Source organism: Salmo salar, chromosome ssa13, assembly GCF_905237065.1.
Source record: "Salmo salar chromosome ssa13, Ssal_v3.1, whole genome shotgun sequence".
Classification (NCBI taxonomy): domain Eukaryota; kingdom Metazoa; phylum Chordata; class Actinopteri; order Salmoniformes; family Salmonidae; genus Salmo; species Salmo salar.
In genome coordinates, this window is record NC_059454.1 from 47,155,287 (window position 1) to 47,176,230 (window position 20,944).

General features: G+C 44.9%; 1 protein-coding gene across 1 annotated transcript in view; it reads left to right on the forward strand.

Annotated features, from left to right (window-relative positions):
* The window catches only part of LOC106566949 (agrin), a 408,999-nt gene that overhangs the window by 333,620 nt on the left and 54,435 nt on the right, over positions 1-20,944 (forward strand). The window contains exons 18-23 of the mRNA XM_045692759.1: positions 1,236-1,637; positions 10,131-10,253; positions 13,437-13,564; positions 14,952-15,066; positions 17,927-18,046; positions 18,251-18,664. Of these exons, the coding sequence (XP_045548715.1) occupies positions 1,236-1,637; positions 10,131-10,253; positions 13,437-13,564; positions 14,952-15,066; positions 17,927-18,046; positions 18,251-18,664 (1,302 nt within the window). The remainder of the gene's footprint in view (positions 1-1,235; positions 1,638-10,130; positions 10,254-13,436; positions 13,565-14,951; positions 15,067-17,926; positions 18,047-18,250; positions 18,665-20,944) is intronic.

Here is a 20,944-nt window from a genome sequence, read left to right on the forward strand (position 1 = left end):
GATAACATCCAGCGCTTCATCAAGGTATCACATTTCACAACTCACGGCGTAATTGCCGATCAAATAGGAGATTATTAGTGTGCAATTAAATCCTACACATAATGTTAGCCGAATTCCAATGAGATGGAAATAATATACCGTAGGAGGTTTTTCTTTTGCCCTGCACACACAACGGGTGGGGTAAAGTAGGAGCATCAGTATTAAGTGACGCCTGGCTGGTTTGCCGCCATCCTAGCAGCTACACTTTACAAAGTGTCTCCCTTCCCTCCAGCCCCTGACTCGCTTCTTTCCCTCAGGAGTTTTTCTCCTATTTTAGTGGTTTTATCTGATACATTTTTGTCTTTGTACCAAGGCCTTGCATGGGTAATGCTGGTTTCTGCTGAAAGAAAAGCGGGTCCCTCTATCTGGCGACGGCAAGGAAAGGATTTCTGAGAGTGTTTTTTTGGATGGCGTGTGTGACTGTGTTGACAAGGCTGCCATTCGCGGCGGAGTTGACGGATACTTGTGCGGCTGTGAGCCGAGTCTGGAGTCTTTGAAGCCGGAGTTAAACTCTGCTTTTTCTGCCCCATTTATATCAATCATTCATCACCAGAGGCTTTGACTGTCTGTGATTAAAGCTCCGCTACAGGAGGGCAACATTTGAATATGTATATATAATTCATACCCACAGACACACACCAACACCGGCACATATACACACAGACACACTGAACAAACACACATGCCTCACAAACACACACACATCGACACAAACACACACACACACCAGTGCAACTGCAGTGCAGTTTAACCCTATATAGGGCACATTATTCTTCTCTGTACACAGACTGCAGTGCAGTTGAACTCAACAGTATGCCATCCTTTGGCATACTTCAATGTAAGATGTTCTTATTTTCATGGTGTGTTTTGCTTCGTAAGTCATAAGGGGTTAAAAGATTTCATCCAGGTTTTCCGTTCCTATGTGCATAGGTTTTCAATTCTATTTTAGATGTATATTTCATATTGCAATGAGTCTGGCCTCTGGTCTTGTGTGTCGGTCAGTATTGGGTGCTCAGGTGCCTGACGTGACCAGAACACGAAAGACAACCATAAGGGGTACAGCAGTAGAATGAGGTAAAGGTGTACAATCGAAATAGGGGCTATAGGGAGAAGAAAATAAAAAAATGATTTTCATCTTTGCTTACCCATTCATCCATTCCTTGCTTCCTCTCCTCCTCCCTTCCCTCCCCATGCAGAAAGCATCACCGAGCCGGCCAGCCGACCCACCCCTTACCCCCCCACCCCCCGCGCAAAAGCCACCACCCCCTCCCACGTCAGGCTTACGTCGTCGCGCCATGGCACATCATACTCTCCCTGGGACGATGATGAAACCGAGGGGCCACTAGCCTCATTCGTGGAGGCCCTGCCGCCCCCCATGTCCACTGAGAGACCGCTCACCACCAACCACCCCGTCATCACCCCCCACCACCCACCTCACTCCACCACCCCTCGCCTACCCAGCCACACCAGCCCTGGCTCCTCCCCTACAGCCTTGGAGGACTCAGGGAGCGGTGAGCCCAGCGGAGATGACCAGGTGGAGGAGGTGGAAGAGGGTAGCGGCGTCGGAGTCCTGGAGGCGAGCGGAGAGGAGCCAGTTGGTAAATCAAAGCTATTTCACTTCATAACCCATAATTCTGCTCCACAGGGGGTCAAGGGTCAGAGGTCAGGGGAGGGTTGAATTACAGATGGGGGGTTTGAAATAATTTCACTATTTGAATAGTGTCATTCGTCTATAGCTATCTAGGCTAATTGAGGCCACATTCTACGCTTTCTCCCTAACCCAATTCAGATAAAACAGGCTACCTCTTGGTTGCTCGTTGTAGCCTACTCCTTGTCATTTCGCAAATTTTTAAATTCCGTAATTTTATTCCATCTGCATTGCATGAGTGAACTCTCACTCACCTTGCTACACATTGAGCCTCTTTGCCACTTTGATTGGCCTACAAGTGGTGTGTACTCATGGATGCCAAGGGAAGCCAAGCTTTCCCCAAAAAAGTACCAAGGAAAAAAACAGACAAAATAATGTATCTTTCGTCTCTCTGTGTTTCATAAATTTCCTTCAAAAAGCAAGAGGCTGAATGTATCTCACTGAAGAAAGCATCCGAGTGAACAAAACAGTGCGTCTCTGTCACAGTATGTGTAGCGTATCTATCTGATGCTGTCTGCACAAAAAGAGTGTGACATTGCTACCGCCCATACATAGCATTGAATGCAAGGGAAGCCAGCGAGCATTTGTCTTCCCTTGATAAAAAATATATAAAATAATAGCCAATCAGTGCTGAGTGAGCTCAGTTGTAGATGGTCCTGGCGCACCTAAAAAAAGTGTCAAGGGAAGCCAGTTTTGGATTTCGCTTCAGACCAATCACATCACAAGTCAAACATCACTGACAGAAAGAAACTTAAATTGTTGCATCTCGTTGTGTCATTGTCCTCCGGTGGCTAGCTAGCTAAATTAGCTATGGATGGAGATAGGGATTTGGACTTGTTTTACTTAATTCTCCGTACTTACCAAATCAAATTTATTTGGTCACATACATATGGTTAACAGATGTTATTGCGAGTGTAGTGAAATGCTTGTGCTTCTACCAATGATTATAACGGCGATTCTGATCCACACTTTCCAAATGGTCTTCAGTACAACTCCCGCAGCCGCACAAAGTATTTTCCTTTTCGTCCTGACAAATATTGAAGCTCCTGAACACCAACAGCTGAGTACAATGTTAACGATAATGATATAAATTAATACATTGTGCCCCTGGCCTGAGAGGATGGAAGTTCAACATGTAGCTAGATGTAGTATGCTAATGTTAACCAGCTGGCCTGCAACAGTGTTGCCCATGAAAGGAAGTTACGCTAGCGAGCAAGCATTTTAGCCTATTAGCCTAGGACAACAAAAACTGAAAGTGTGTACTGTATGCCAGAGTCATAGACCATTTAGGCAACATGAAAGAGGAGGACGGAATTGGCGTTTCTCTAGAAGTAGGCTGAGTCAACATGGTTTTTTCCCAATTGCACACCAACACACACACACACAAAGTAATCAGTACATGTTTACATGTTTAGTCATTTAGCAGTACCATGGACAGCCATATCATATTTAACTTACGTTGATTGGACTAAATAGTTTTTGGTATCTTTTAGTTGTCATTGTATTAGACTAAGAATAGATGATTAGATGTTGGAATACTGGAGGAAGCGCCTGTTTTCTTTGCGACTTGCGGTAACTCTCAGTAGTTCTAAATCTGTAGTTGTTTAGTAGTCCAACAATGTTGGAAACTTGCTTGACCATGCTGTAGGTCACGTAACTGTTTGTTACATGCAATATGTTTTGTGGACTTCACCGATTGCTCTCCGGTTTTGTAATGAAATAAATGTCTTCTCATTGTGTCGGCCTTAGGCCTATACAGTATATCACGGTGTCAAGGCATATGAACTAACGGGTTATAGAGCAAACAACCCAATTATCACAACACATAGGAAGTAATAGGGCTTTATTTTTTCTGGCTTCCCCCGTGCACATCCCTAGGTTGAATATGGGTCTCTGAACTGACTCAAGGTTTGATACATCATCGCTACATCATACACCATTTGTGACTCACCGCCTGGATTCGATCTTGTGTTTTTTTACATTGGTAAAAAGAGACTCAGAGCTACAAAATGGTATATCATACACTGCATTTTTGAGGAACAATGGGAAAGTAATTCTGCTTTGAAAGTTGATACACTTTTGAGAAAAAGGCCTTTGAATATTTTGGTACCTACCGGAGAGCTCTCCTTTGTCTACACCCATTCAGCATTGTTCCCACCCTCTTAAGCCAGTCCCACCCATCTCTTTAAGGATTCACATGTGATGTCATGTGCTAAACAGTGAGTAGTGTAGTAAAGATTAAGACTAAAAGTGGTAGTAGCCTACAATAATGAAAAATTCCAGGTAAACAGAAAGTGTCCAGATGTAAAGATACCTTAATAGAAAATGACTGAAGTAAAAGCCACCCAGTAAAATACTACTTGAGTAAAAGTCTAAAAGTATTCGGTTTTAAAAATACTTAAGTATCAAAAGTAAATGGAATTGCTAAAATGTACTTAAGTATCAAAAGTAAAAGTATAAATCATTTCAAATTCCTTAAACCAGACGGCCCAATTTCTTTCATTTTTTTTCATTGACGGATAACCAGGGGTACACTCCAACACTCAGACATAATTTACAAACAAAGCATTTGTGTTTAGTGAGTCTGTGGGGTATGTCACAAAATCATGTTACGACCACACATAGCAAAATATTTATATATAAAATGAATATTGATAAGTCTTGCTACATTTACATTTACATTTACGTCATTTAGCAGACGCTCTTATCCAGAGCGACTTACAAATTGGTGCATTCACCTTATGATATCCAGTGGAACAACCACTTTACAATAGTACATCTGTATCTTTTTTTTTGGGGGGGGGGTTAGAAGGATTACTTTATCCTATCCCAGGTATTCCTTAAAGAGGTGGGGTTTCAGGTGTCTCCGGAAGGTGGTGATTGACTCTGCTGTCCTGGCGTTGTGAGGGAGCTTGTTCCACCATTGGGGTGCCAGAGCAGCGAACAGTTTTGACTGGAGTTGGAGTTGGAGTTGTCAACCGTGATGGCGAGATCATGGAATGAGCAGTCCTTCCCCGGGAGGAAGAGCAGCTCTGTCTTGCCGAGGTTCAGCTTGAGGTGGTGATCCGTCATCCACACTGATATGTCTGCCAGACATGCAGAGATGCGATTTGCCACCTGGTTATCAGAAGGGGGAAAGGAGAAGATTATTTGTGTGTCGTCTGCATAGCAATGATAGGAGAGACCATGTGAGGATATGACAGAGCCAAGTGACTTGGTGTATAGCGAGAATATGAGAGAGCCTAGAACTGAGCCCTGGGGGACACCAGTGGTAAGAGCACGTGGTGCGGAGACGGATTCTCGCCACCTGGTAGGAGCGACCTGTCAGGTAGGACACAATCCAAGAGTGAGCCGCGCCGGAGATGCCCAACTCGGAGAGGGTGGAGAGGAGGATCTTATGGTTCACAGCATCAAAGGCAGCAGATAGGTCTAGAAGGATGAGAGCAGAGGAGAGAGAGTTAGCTTTAGCAGTGCTAAGTGTATGGGTCTCTACAGAAGGTGTAAACGGTACAGCCAAATGGTTACTTGCATAGTAGTAATATCAAAAATAGATGGTGTCAATATAAATAAAATAATATACAGTATGTACATGAACAATATCAATAACGATAGTGATAGATGAGGTAGTTGTAAGCATACAATCAGGGATAAAGTGGCTGAGCAGCAGGATAAAAAAATATATAGTAGCAGCAATGTATGGCGTGTGTGTTAGGAGAGAGTCATGTGAATAGAGGCACTGCAGATAATGCTGATGACTGATCCGTCCGAACCACGCATTAACAAGGGAATCTATATTCGGAGAGCCTGTTTCTGTCCTGCCCTTGATTTTGGTGCAGGGCATGTAATGTCCATAGCCTCTTTGTTTCAAAACTCCCTGATTTTCTCAAAAAGATAAGTTTGTCTAGCTGTGTCCAGTCCAGGTGGTGCTTGTACAGGCAGACCATCTATGGGAGGAAGGATGTCAGCATTGCGCAGCAGCTGAAACCTGGTCCCGACTGAGTCTGAACGCTCCTTGGCAACAACAACACCAGGCTCCAGAGCATCGAGCTGTAAAACAGGAAATAACAAGAAAAATTTAAGACATTAAAACCTTGCACAACATTAATTCACCTCCCAAGTTTAAATAAGAATAATAACCTCATACAATGCAATGAAAATTATATTCACCTGACGTGCTGGTACTACTTGAACTGTGGCAGCGGCCTGAAGTACGGAGTCAGGTGTTGTTGCCAACCATAGCTTTCCACCAGCACCGTACCATCCTCCAGTCCAACCAGCTGTGGGATGTTGACCGGTGTCACAGTGCTGTCTTTCACAGCACCAGCAATCTCAGACAAAGTGTTCACTCTGGTCTTTCTGAAGTGCTGCTTGATGATCCCGAAGCACCAGTTGGGGGCAAACTTGGTGTGGCCTGTGATCAGGAAGTGAAAGTCCAGACTGTGATGGAGCTTGTGCATGGTCCACCAGGCACAGTGGCAGAGCACAAACTTAACAGCTTCTGGCAGATCTGAAGACCTGATAGTTGTTCCTCTGGCACTGCCAGCACAGGTATGCCCTGGGCTTAGTGCTTGAGATGTGGGGCAGCAATTTTCCCCACAGATTCCTGAAGGAAAACAGCCCGACTACACGTACCTCTGGAAAATAGAGAAATAATGTGAGATCAATAAAAGTAGTGCCAATCATGTTGGAGGTCAATTAAATAATCAAAATGTGTTTATGCTTTACATGCCAAGTGTTGTCATCGATTCCTTGTAGAGATGCCACACTGCTGCTTTTGTCACATGTGATGGCAGCAGCTTTCCACCAAAGTGTTTGTGTTCTGGGTGGCATCCTGGTAATAGTATTGCATTTTCCTCTGCATAGTTTTTGATGAAATTCACCACACCCTGCAAGTCCTCATGCTTCAGGTGTAACTTGTGCTTGCTTGGGCCAGCTCTCTTTTTGATGGGAGGCATTTGACCATTCTCCTTGTATGACTGGTGGAGGACAGGCAGGCATGTTCTACTGATGCTGAAGACAAATTCCAGATACTAATATTACGCACACTTCATACATGTAAGTTAATGTTAGCTAGCAAGCCAGCCATCTAACCTCCGCTAGCGTTAGCTAGCTAACAGCAAGCTTTAACTTGGGGTCTTTTGTTTAGACATGTAACGTTAACTAGCTAGCTAAACAATTTACTTAAATCCCAATTGTCATAGCTAGCTAAAGTTAACCAAACAGGTTCAATGTTAGCTAGCATTTGGATTAAACTGATAATAATGACATGTATAACATCAAACAATGTCATGCTTCCATTTTAACCTCTTACATCTAGATGTGCCGCTAGCGGAACGCCTCGCCAATATCCAATGATAGAGCGTGGAGCGAATTACAAACACCTCAGAAATCCCAAAACTTCAATTTTTCAAACATGACTATTTTACACCATTTTAAAGACAAGACTCTCCTTTATCTAACCACATTGTCCGATTTCAAAAAGGCTTTACAACGAAAGCAAAACATTAGATTATGTCAGGAGAGTACCCAGCCAGAAATAATCACACACCCATTTTTCAAGCTAGCATATAATGTCACAAAAACCAAAACCACAGCTAAATGCAGCACTAACCATTGATGATCTTCATCAGATGACACTCCTAGGACATTATGTTATACAATACATGCATGTTTTGTTCAATCAAGTTCATATTTATATCAAAAAACAGCTTTTTACATTAGCATGTGACGTTCAGAACTAGCATACCCACCGAAACTTCCAGTGAATTTACTAAATTACTCACGATAAACGTTCACAAAAAACATAACAATTATTTTAAGAATTATAGATACAGAACTCCTTTATGCAATCGCTATGTCAGATTTTAAAATAGCTTTTCGGCGAAAGCACATTTTGCAATATTCTGAGTAGATAGCCCGGCCATCATGGCTAGCTATTTTGACACCCACTAAGTTTGGCACTCAACAAACTCAGATTTACTATAAGAAAAATTGGATTACCTTTGCTGTTCTTCGTCAGAATGCACTCCCAGGACTTCTACTTTACACCCAATGTTGTTTTGGTTCCAAATAATCCATAGTTATATCCAAATAGCGGCGTTTTGTTCCTGCCCGGGTCATTGTTCTCAGATCGACCACTATCCAAATGCGCTACTGTTTTCCGCCCAGGGACTGCAGAGTCATCATTCCCCATTCTGGCGCCTTCTGAGAGCCTATGGGAGCCTTAGAAAATGTCACTTTACAGCAGAGATCCTCTGTTTTCGATAAAGAGGCTATAGAAGGCCAAGAAATGGTCAGAGAGGGCACTTCCTGTATAGAATCTTCTCAGGTTTGGGCCTGCCATATGAGTTCTGTTATACTCACAGACACCATTCAAACAGTTTTAGAAACTTTAGGGTGTTTTCCATCCAAATCAAACAATTATATGCATATTCTAGTTTCTGGGCAGGAGTAATAACCAGATTAAATCGGGTACGTTTTTTATCCGGCTGTGAAAATACTGCCCCCTATCCTAAACAGGTTAAACATGTCATTGTTTGATGTTATACATGTCATTCATTATCTGATGTTATGTCACCACAACAGAGGTGTGTTTTCAAAGTGTCCTTTGCATTCAGTTTAATCCAAATGTTAAGCAGAGAAATACAAGAATGTATTCCAAACGAAGACTTGTCACAGTATCCTCCATTCTGTCAAAATAAGAAGCTATTTTCATATTTGCAGCATTTCTCTCCCCACATAACGGATTTTGTAGAAATGGAAAACAGGAAGGTGATGAGATTATTGGCTTATGTTGGGGGGTTGTTTCAAGGCTGAGTTGATAGCTTGATAAGAATTGATCTTACCTTGTCATTGCAGCATAGTGATATGGAACACAACTCTCACTCTACACAGTAAAATCCCTCCACGGTATTCTGGCCTTATTGCTAAACCACTCCACCAAGCACCACACTCCAGAGACCTGTAGACTAAACCTTTTCAATCTGCTTTTTTTACCATTCCAAAGCTCTGTGACCCAACAGCTTGCTTTGACACTCCTGAATTGATGGAACACGAGCCTCAGCGCTTCCTCTGACGCTTTTCCCTCTCGCAGATTTATTCTCTTGTCACCAGCGGACCGGAGCGCTCGCTGACGCCTGGCGCACATGGCCTGTCTGCCAAGGAGACCTGGGTCTCCTCCGTGTCTGTGTGTCTAGTTATATGTGTATGTAAACAGGGGGATGGTTGTGGTCGGGTAGATCTGTGTTTGCCTCCCAATGGAGCAATACATAGTCCCTGAGCCGTAGCACACCTCCCTACCCCCCTATCCTCCCAACCCAATCGCTGTGGTCCGTAAATCCATGTGCCAACAGATACTCTGTAGACGCCAACACTCCCCTCCATCCCTCCCTCCCTTCCTTCCAGTCCCTGACCTAGAGTTGTTTCTCCACAGACTCCCCTCTCTCCCTTTCTTCCAATCCCTGACCTAGAATTGTTTCTCCACAGACTCCCCTCTCTCCCTTCCTTCCAGTCCCTGACCTTGAGTTGTTTCTCCACAGACTCCCCTCCCTCCCTTCCTTCCACTCCCTGACCTAGAGTTGTTTCTCCACAGACTCCCCTCCCTCCCTTCCTTCCAGTCCCTTACCTAGAGTTCTTTCTCCACAGACTCCCCTCCCTCCCTTCCTTCCTTCCTTCCAGTCCCTTACCTAGAGTTGTTTCTCCACAGACTCCTCTCCCTCCCTTCCTTCCAGTCCCTTACCTAGAGTTGTTTCTCCTATCCTAGCAGCGGGTGTTTCACTCACAGGGTGACGACAGAGAGTCCTTGAAGAGACAACCGTCTCCCTTTGACGTCTTAACGACTTATTCAGCATGCCACGGTTGTTTGCGCTACGATCATTTCTAATCATAGGGTGACCGTTAATCTGCTCCACAGAGGAACCTATCCCCGTAAGAAAGAAACGGGTGCAGGCCATTCCCTGGTGTACTGTGAGAGTAGCCACTTTACCCCATTGGAGATAAGGTCAGGGTACTCCTAGATTTATAGCAAAGGCTATGTTCTCTGGGACAAAGTGTTTGGAGATTGCCATCTGCCAATCAGTGGAAATTTGCAGATAGCAATCGCCCAATCAGTGGAAGAGATTAGCTGTTTCCGTGGTTATTTACCAGCCCTCATCACAAAGTAGTTAGTGCCATTATAACGGTATGTAGCCCATTATGTAGCTACTACAGTATGGCTCTCATAATGGAGATGAGTTCCAGATGCAGCTCTCCGAGGTTGGGGTTAAGAAGGTATTATGAAGCATTACAATGCGCTATAAAGCATTATGAATCTCTTCCTCTCTCACCCCTAGTTCCCTAGGCTGCGGCCACCATCGCCAGATTTAAGATGTGTTACAAGTGTTATGAATAATTATGAAGCGTTACGAGGTGTTATGAAGCATTATGAACCCTCTCTTTCCCCTAGACCCCACAGCCACCACCATCCCCACAGTTGAGGACCGCTCGTCGTGTGACAACACTCCTTCGGCTGTTGTCCTGATGGCAAGACGGCTTCCAGCAGCCCTGAGGGAGTCAACTGCCCCTGTAAGTACCCCACAACCCCCCTCTTATGCCCCCTTCTCCTGTTCTCCTCCTATACTTACCACCTCACCTCTCTTCAACCCCTTTGAGGCACACTTGAAATTGAAGAGGACTTTTGGATATGAAACAATGTGCTCATATAAAATGTAGAGCTTCTTTCTCATCACACAAATACCAACATTAAGAGTCGCTACCGTCCGTGAAATGCAAACATGAAATCACGCTATTAGCACTACAATACAGTCTCTGTACAGTACATTTGCAGCACGCCACATCACGCAATGACGAAATGCATCACAAACATCTGTTTGTCAGCAGTGGCGAGGCGCTAATGATGTCACACCCACCCTTTGTCGATCGATAGCTCATTCTGCCAAAGAGTTACCGATATATAGAGTGTATCGCTCCTTAATCAATACGCCAGACCTATTTCTACTCCTGAGAAAGGCTGATATCACACTCATTAGGATGGAACTGACAAGTCCATGGCGACCGGCAAGGTGTAATATCTATCAGCGGAGCGTCTAGCTTTATTTTCCTCCTGTATTGATCTCTGTAGTGATCTCTCTGAGGAGAGGAGCTAACCGCTATTTGCTAACTCCTAGCGAAAAAAGGTGTTAACTTTAGATCGCCCTATAAACGGTCATCAGAAGGTGTGGACAAATTGTATTGGTGTGCAAATGGACATTTTGATCATGTTTGTGTTCCTTTAACCATCCGAATCCCCACAGTCAGTGCAAACATTTTTATGCATCCTCGTAGTCGCAAGATTTGTTTTTTCTGTCTAGCCCAGATAAGCATCAGTGGGAGTGATTTCAATTACTCTGACTTTGTTGCCACATCATTGAAACATCTGAGAAGTGTAATAACTTGTTACAGTATATGTATCATGCGCATGATTTCCCATTTAAAAACAATTTTTTGTTGTCAGAAATTAGAAAGTGACGTACCATTTGAAAGCTACAGCCATTGTATTTCCGGAAATCAAACTATCGCACTCGTTTACAATAGGAAAAGTGAATGGGAAAAGAAGTTTGCAGTTTCCTCACCTGTCTGTGTCTTATTTCAACAACAATAAACATGAGAACTTAAAAGCCCTGATTGCTATAGTCCTTTTAAGATGTCAGGCTTAGAAATCTGTTCAGCCATTTTGGCACAGTGACTACCCAAACCAGAGATAACTGGTTTCAAGTCGGCAAGAGACATCATGTGCTCATGTGATCTCCTACTGCCACCTAGTGGAAAAACTGGGAATGAGACGTGATATATTCACGTCAATGGATAGGTGGACTTCAGCTTTCTCCTCATTTATTTTATTTTTATTTAACCTTTATTTTAACTAGGCAAGTCAGTTAAGAATACATTCTTATTTACAATGATGGCCTAGGGACTGTGGGTTAACTGCCTTGTTTAAGGGCAGAACAACAGAATTTTGTCAGCTCGGTGATTCGATCTAGCAATCTTTCGGTTACTGGACCAATGCTCTAACCACTAGGCTACCTGCTGGCCACCTGCTGCTCATATGTATATCATTCCAGTAAGATGAAAAATTATTCCTGTAAGATGAAAAATTACATTGCACAAGTCCTGTCTATGTTCCTATGGGAATTTGTGCATGTTTAGAGCGACACCATTAGGTAAAAGATCAGACTTTTTTTTTCTTAATAAAAAACAACAACCTTTTGGAACAATAATTGTTTACATATTTAATGTTAAACCTAGACTTTCAAATCCCCCCCCCCCCACACACACACTTACACATTTGTTTTATCGGTTGTATCTAAGGCTCTGTAATAGTCACATTGTTTCTGATCCCCCTTTATCATCCCACTTTATCATAATCCCACAGTCCTTACCTTTCTAACAGTACTAAGCATGTATTTGTAGGACTTATAGTTTTGAAATGAAATCTACTTTATGAGGGTAGTATACAATATTATGAGTCATTTACAAAATGCCACCAGAGGGCGTCAGAGTTGAATGTGTTAATACTAAGAACAAAGCTTCTGTCAACTTTCCCAATGCAAGTTGCGAGCGGCAAGTTAAACTCAGACAAGGCCTTTTAAGTTTCACAGTTCAACGTTATCTGATATTCCCCCATGCCTCTCTTTGTCCATCACGGCTGCTGCTCGTCAGAAAAATGGCCTCCTCTGTTTTGTCTTCTACCCATATAAAAAAAATCTGATCTATCGCTCTCCTCTCCTCTTTTTTTCTTCTCTCCATCCGAACCTTCCCCATTTGTTCCTATTTAATAGCTGCCCCATCAGATTTGAATCGATGTGTCGGGCGGAGACAACGGCAAAAAAAAGTCCTTATCATGCAATTTTAACCAGCCTATGTCAGTCACCGGTTTGGCGGCATTAGGAGACAATTACGACTATCTTCCACGATAATCATACAGGTGCTCTTCGCTTCCAGGCGAGCTCCAAGCAGGGCACCATGATTGATTTGGGCAATTTGTTCAGCTGATTATGAGCCGCGGCATGAAACCTCGGCATCAGTGCCTCTCCTCATCTCCTCTCCAGCCCCCTTTCTCTCCTGGTTTCTGCTTTATTTCACTCTTCTCTTTCACGATGTCTTGAGTCTCGCTGTCGTTGTGTTGCCGGAACAATAGCAAGAGGCCATTGGGGGTTGAAGGATTCTGAACAGGGAAATGGGGATGTTTAAGGGCAAGGTGGGGGATCGTCTTTGCCAAAGCTGGAGACTTTTAGAAAATGTTCTTCATTTTTGCTATGCGTGTTGTCTTGTCTGTCCCTCTCTGCTTGTCTTTGCAATATGTGTGTCAATGTTTCCTGTCTGTCTAACTGATCTCTCTCTACTCAGTCCTCCATGCCTCTGCCAATTTTTGGGACAAGTCTCAGTCTGGTAAACTCCATTACTCCACCCCCTGCCCTTCTGCTCTTCCTCTTCCCTTCTTCTTTCATTCCTCCTTCATATCCCACAATCTACTCTTTCCACTTCCGCTGCAGCCAATCGCAGGCTCCGCCCCCTCAACTCCGCAGCCACACCCACCATAAAAAACAACCACACTAACCCCTCCCCACGCACACACTCCATCACTAACCCCAGACTGGCACTACCCCAAACGGTCACTGTCTGAAGCTGAGGGCGGGTAGTTGAGGGCACCGCATGCCTCACAGGTACAGAAAGTAAACGTTTATAACTTGTGTATGACACCATTTCCTCCCAGCCACCATGCGGTTCAGCGGCTTCCTGCACTTGGACCAGGTGGAGGGCCAGGAGGTCTTCTACACCCCTGAGATGGAGGATCCTAAGTCTGAGCTGTTTGGCGAGACGGCCAGGAGCATCGAGAGTGCTGTGAGTAGCAACCCCCCTACATACAGAACTAGCTGCCATAGTCAGTGGTTCAACAACAGTCTGTCGAACAAGTGTGGGTGGTCAAAGTTAATGCTCGCTCTTAAATGGGGACATTACGTGTGTGTGTGTGTGGGCGTGCGCACATGTGTGCTTCTCGCCAGCTGTTGAAATGGTGTCACTGGCCCCCGTCGAAGCCTAATCTACCACCTCACAACACTCAGTGTGTGACTGTGTGTCTGTATGTGTGTGCATCCTACGCCTTGTGGGGGCCAGCTGTGGCACTAGATAGCAAAAGCATCCCTCTAGCCCCTTGTGTGTGTTTGTCTGCTAGAGACTGTGTGTGGACATCACCTGAGGTTAAAACTAGAGAGGGGGAGAGGTGGCAGTGTTTCTGGTTCAGTGTGGCCGTGTGGTTTGTGTCTGGACACACACAGATTGGTTTTGCTATGCTACCTGCAGTTCTGCCCTCTACCCAGCAGGGGTACCTGAGGAGTATGTGCAGAGACGTAAACATACAGTATGCTAGTATAGAAAATGGAGTATAGTGTAGTGGGAGTGATGTCGTTCACCCCCCATACAAATAATTTGGAGTGAACAGAGGAGGAACAGGAGAATAACACAATTGTGTGTGCTTCAAAATCTCTTGAGATGAGTGGTCAGCAGGAGTTAGCTCTATGATTGAAAATAAACAAAAATGAGGTCAGGTACTTGGTACAGTACCTTATTTTTCCCTCAAGGTATCAACTTGAGCCAACAGAGTGAGATACATGATGAATGTTATGCTCTGTTTAGTAGGGAAGCATGAAACCATGTGGATTACATACCGCTTATTTACTTCCTGACAGTGACTTAGACTTCATTTGGGAACCAAAAGCACACACCCTACGTTGTGAATCAGAAGCTAAACCAATCAGGAGCCAGCGTGTGCCATGCTAACCTGACATTTACCTCTGCCTCAGAAAAAAACATGTTCATGTAATTATACCCCTAGCTGCAGCTAAATGTCAATTTGTGCACCCAGACCAGGCCCAATGTGGTTCTACACAGTAGAAGACCTATTCACTGACATAGGCTGCATCCCAAATGGCATAGGGGCCCTGGTCAAAAGTAGTGCACTATAAAGGGAATAAGGTGCCATTTTGGATGCAGACATAGTCTTCCCCCCATCCTTCCGCAAATGAGTTCACTGCACTCAAATTGGATGAGCCACTGCACAGAGCTCATTACCTCGCTCATTCATCATCCTGGTTGTATTCATTATGCACGAAACAGAACAAAACGGACTGAAACAGGGAGGGACTACCTAAACTTGTCCAAGCTTGATTTCTGTTGCAAAATATTTGGCTATGGTATGTACTAATGAATGTGTTTCTCCTCCCTGGCCCAGCTGAACGAGTTGTTCCGTAAATCAGAGGTGCAGAAGGACTTCATGAGCGTCCAAGTCCGCAGCCTGGCGCCCAGCAACTCCATCCTGGCCTTCGTCGAGGCCCACTTCAACCCAGGTAAAAACCGTCCCAGGTAAAAACGATTTGATAAAAAGTCATGATGAACACACTCTGGGCCAGTTTCCCGGACACAGATTAAAAAAGCATGTTCAATGGAGATTGTCCTTTGAAAGTGCGTCTTAGTCCAAGAAACCAGCCCTTACTGTATGGTATAGTATGGCAAATGTACTGTTATGGCTAGTGTCGCACATTCATTAAACATATAAACATATAAACAAGTTTCTAAATGCCAATGTCAGCAAAAGGCTACGGCAAGTGTATCACTGCACTGGCATTATTGTTCAGAAAGTCATTCCATTTGACAAAACACACAAGACCGTGGCTATGTTATTTTCATTGTTATTCTCTTTTTCAGACGTGGGCTGTATTTGTTTATTTGTCAGAGCCAACAGGGAAAAACGAACAAAACAACACCAACAACAATTAAATCCTCTCAGTGAGCTTGGTGGCGTTGTCTTTCAGAACTGGGTTCATTTCAGCCCCAGAGTACTGTTAAGCATTGTTCACACTGCAGGCCTTAATGCTCAAATCAGTTTTGTTTTGGAATACTGATTGTCCAAACAGCAAGTTACAAGTGACCAATTCGGATGTGTGTGTGTTCAGACAACAGTCAATTGCTGACATGGCTACGCTAGTTGTCATAGTAACGACGGGGGTGTGCGCAGTAGTGTAGGCTGATTAGTGGTTGTGCTTGTGCTTCCTATCACTCATAAGTTATTTAACAACCAATTGTAGCTTTTTGGCTAGGCACAGCAATCAACTACACTACATGGCCAAAATTTATGGATTCGGCTATTTCAGCCACACCCGTTGCAACAGGTGTATACAATCGAGCACACCGCCATGCAATCTCCATAGACAAACATTAGCAGTAGAATGGTCTTACTGAAGAGCTCAGTGACTTTCAACATGGCACCGTCATAGGAAGCTACCTTTCCAACCAGAGCTGCCTTGGTCAACTGTAAGTGTTGTTATTGTGAAATGGAAATGTCTAGGAGCAACAACTGCTCAGCCGCGAAGTGGTAGGTCGGTCACACAAGCTCACAGAACGGGACCGCCGAGTGCTGATGCGTGTAGCACGTAAAAATCCTATGTCCTCGGTTGCAACACTCACTACGGAGTTCCAAACTACCTCTGCTAGCAACGTCAGCACAATAACTGTTTGTCGGGAATTTCTTGAAATGGGTTTCCTTGGCCAAGCAGCCTAAGATCACCATGCGCAATGCCAAGCGTCGGCTGGAGTTGTATAAAGTTTGCCGCCATTGGACTCTGGAGCAGTGGAAACACGTTCTCTAGAGTGATGAATCAATCTACACCATCTGGCAGTCCGATGGACGAATCTGGGTTTGGCGGATGCCAGGAGAACGCTACCTGCCCCAATGCATAGTGCCAACTGTAAAGTTTGGTGGAGAAGGAATAGTGGTCTGGGGATGTTTTTCATGGTTTGGGCTTGGCCCCTTAGTTCCAGTGAAGGGAAATCTTAACGCTCCAGCATACAATGACATTCTAGACGATTCTGTGATTCCAACTTTGTGGCAACAGTTTGGGGAAAGCCTTTTTCTGTTTCAACATGACAATGCCCCCGTGCACAAAGCGAGGTCCATACAGAAATGGTTTGTGGAGATTGGTGTGGAAGAACTTGACTGGCCTGCACAGAGCCCTGACCTCAACCCCATCGAACACCTTTGAGATTAATTGGAACGCAGAGTGCGAGCCAGGCCTAATCGCCCAACATCAGTGTCCAACCTCACTAATGCTCTTGTGGCTGAATGGAACCAGTCCCCGCAGCAATGTTCCAACATCTAGTGGAAAGCCTTCCCAGAAAAGTGGAGGCTGTTATAGCAGCAAAGGGAGGGACCAACTCCATATTAATGCCCTTGATTTTAGAATGAGATGTTTGACGAGCATGTCAACATACCTTTGGCCATGTAGTGTAGCTAGCTAGTGTAGCTAGCTAACGAGTTAGCAACCACATGTTCTTACCTAACGGTCAACAGAGTAGCTAGCAAGCAACAAAATATGCCAAATAAGTATAAAAACCACTTGAGGGCAAGTAAATCAGATTTTATCATTCAAATACAAGTCGCATGGACAGGAATCAGATTTGCATCCGACTTCGAACCACCTACGAAGGTGGTTTGAAATGTGCCTTGAAATATCCGATTCCATGTGCTTTTTAGCCATTCAAACTGCAGGAAAAATAACAGATTAGAATCGGATATTCCAAAAAATTGGATTTGAACCTCCAATGTGAACAAGGCTTTAGTGCCTCTCCCCTATTGGATTAAACCTCCAAAAACCTTGCCCTTCTCCACGCCTCTTCTCTTTTTACTGGCTCCGATCAGTGTCTTTTACATCCGCACAATAGACGCTGCAATACAGGAACTCTGCATCGGCCATTTCAAATGGCCATCTGTGGAAAATGTTATGAGACAGGTTAATCTGAACCTTAGTGAAACTTTGTTGGATGGTAGGAGAACGACTGGTCCCCTTGGGTGTGTTGTTGTCTCGTAGCAAGCGGCCTCGATCGCTCTCGTAAATATTTACTGTAATGGGATGGAGAGAGGGGAGTGACTTTCCTAATTTCCTGCCGTTTCAGGACATTGCTTCTCTGCCTTCTAGTTCAGTGTCTCTCAAACCTCTCCTCTGGGACCAAATGTTTCACAGTTCTATTGTAGCGCTGGAACAGCATCCCTAATTTAACTAGTCAATGGCTTTATAATTAGTTGACAAGTTGAATCGGGTGTGCTAGCTCTGGGATAGATAAAACACGTAGAAGTACATGGAACAGCTGTCCTAGTTGAGTGGTGTCCTCTGGGTTGTTGTGAACGTCTTTGTCCTCCATGTTGTCCTACAGAGACGAGGTTCAAGGTGCAGGACATTGAAGGAGCCCTGCTCAAGCAGCTGAAGGCAGCCAAGGAGACAGCCATTGTGGTGAAGAAGCCAGAGGAGGAGAATATTCGCTTCAACAACTATGGTAGGACACACCCAGGGGATTGGCTTGCGTTGTTTACATGTACTTACAAACATGAAGCATGAGAGGACATGAAATGTTCTAAGGAAGGACGATGTAAGCATGATTAGACATTTTTTGGTTCTTGTATGTCAAAGTCCAAGAATGACACGCTCCTTGACATTTGCTCTCTCTCTCTGAATCTCCCTCTCTCCATCTGTCTACCAGGCCTGTTCTCCCTCCCCTACTTCACCACCACTACCACAGCTACCGCCACCACCCCCACTGCCAGCACTGCCACCAGCACCATCCTGCCGCCCCCCAACTCCCCTTTCATCACAAGCCGTCCCCTGGGCACCACCCTGCCTCCCCCCAACTCCCCTTTCATCACAAGCCGTCCCCTGGGCACCACACGCCGTTCCTATACCAGCCGCCGGACCACCGCCGCCCCTTCTACCATGGCCCCCACTCCCACCACTACTATCACCCCCTTCCACAGGACCAGCCCTGTGCCCCACTACACCAAGGCCCAGCGGCCCTGCGACTCCCACCCCTGCCGCCACGGCGGCACCTGCGAGGACGACGGCGCCGACTTCACCTGCATCTGCCCCGCCGGGAGAGGGGGCGCCGTCTGCGAGAAATGTGAGTGGAGCACCCTCGCCGCCCTCCATGACCGACACACACAAACAAACACAAACAAAAGATCTGGATGTGGTCTTGGCAGCTTTCTATGAAGGTGGCTTTCTTGTTAGCGATTACTTCCATGTAGAGGGTGGGTGAGCTCCATGCTCTTTCAGTAAGTTCTGAGTGCTACCGGATGGACCCCGGGGGGAGGAGTATATCTCTCCGTCCCAACCCCTCATTCCTCCCGAAGGTTCTGCTTACGACCCCACGGTAGTGGCAGGGAAGTCTGGGCCTCCCTCCGGCATGCTGTGCCATGTACCATCCGGCACTGGCTGCCAATGTGGAGCAGACAGTCAGTGAGAACAACAGACCAGCTCTTTGTCTGCTATGATGAGAGAGTCCTGGGGGCTGGGTTATCAAAGCAGAGGTTCTCTCACTGGATCGTGGACACGATTACGACAGCATACCTCCTGGCTGGAAGGCCAGTGCTGGGATCTGTGGTGGCACATTCAACATGAGGTGTGGCAGCGTCCTGGGCTTTACTGAGAGGAGTACCGTAAATTCCGGACTATAAGCCGCAACTTTTTTCCCAGGCTTTGAACCTCGCGACTTAAACAATGACGCGGCTAATATATGGATTTTTCCCGCTTTCAATTTTTTTTTTTCCAAAAAAACACATTCTGTGACGTGCTCAGTTTTTTGGCGGCATGAAGCTTTCATTAGACCAATGAAATTGCCGAACGGGTTAAGGTCAAACAACTTTTTTGTTTACTGTTTAGATTAAATCGAGCGCTGTCAAACTTCCCATCATTCTGATTACGGTAGTCATTTTGTCACCCTCATCATGGCAAAGACAGGGAGAAATGCATATGATGCAGCTTTCAAGTTGAAGGCGATTGATCTGGCTGTTGGAAAAGGAAATAGAGCTGCTGCACGGGAGCTTGGTCTTAATGAGTCGATGATAAGACGTTGGAAACAGCAGCGTGAGGAATGACTCAGTGCAAAAAGACAACTAAAGCTTACTGCAAATTATTCTTTTTTTGTTACAAGCCATGTTTCGTTAAAGCCTATTTATTTTTGTTACAAGCCGTGTTTCGTTAAAGCCTGTGTAAAGTTCATTTGTTTCAATGTACCGGTAGGCACCTGCGGCTTATAGACATGTGCAGCTTATTTATGTTCAAAATAATATATCTTTTTTAATTCAGTGGGTGCGGCTTGTATTCAGGTGAGCTTAATAGTCCGGAAATTACAGTACCCTCGCTGATATCTGTGCTGCGGCCAGCTGGGCTTCCTCTTGCACCTTTGCTAGGTACTATCGGGTAAATGTGTCACCTCCCTCTGCGGTTGGTTCAGCAGTCCTGGGTGTTGCCTCCCCTTCCGGGGACTGTGCCAGGACATCCCTTCCACATTGACGGCCCCTGCGTCTCGGTCCCGCGCTGGGACTTTGCCACTGCCTGGCCAGGTCCCTCTAGCATTGACTTATCTGGTACGGGTATACCAATATATTGGAGTGATCCAATATAGTGAAACATAACGAAGGTTACGTATGTAAATTATATGGATCGCTCCAATCCTCTACAGTGCTAGAGAACGTGTGTCGTGATCATGGTCTATATATAGGGGCGGACCCCAGCCGTGACACAGAAGTATATCTGTAAATCCTCACCTCGGATGTATCCCTCCGCTGCGGAGTGATACCAATATATTGGAGTGATCCATATAGCTCACATAACCATGGTTACATACGTAACCCATTTTTTTTGTGTGTGTGTGTGTGTACGCGTTCATGTGCGCATTCGTGTCAAAACTCCAAGTATAAAATCAAAAACACATCAAGCTGTCCTTTTCTACCTGATGATACAAACCAGCACATATTCTGTAAGTCACAGGTTCTCTCTTTCCACACATCTGTCTGATGAGCTTACTGTATGACCTACCTAGCTAGGCTAGGCTATATTACCTTAACTAGGCTCCTGTCTCCAACTGTACAAACAACAATTTACAGACACACACAAACAATGACTACATCTCCTCTGCCAAGACCCGCATGCTCACACCCCCATCCCAAGTGCCTGCATTATTGTTTGCAACTTGGCCTTAAATTATACCAATTTATTTTTCTTGTCGCCGATGTTACTTCAATAATAAATCATTAGATTTTTCCATTGTGTCAATGATGGCGGATTGATTGACTTCCAAGTTTTTAGTATACGTTTTTTTCAAGATGAGTGATGAGAAGAGAATCATCCAGCCCATTGGGTATCTCGCTACACCCCCATATGCTATATCTTGAAATAT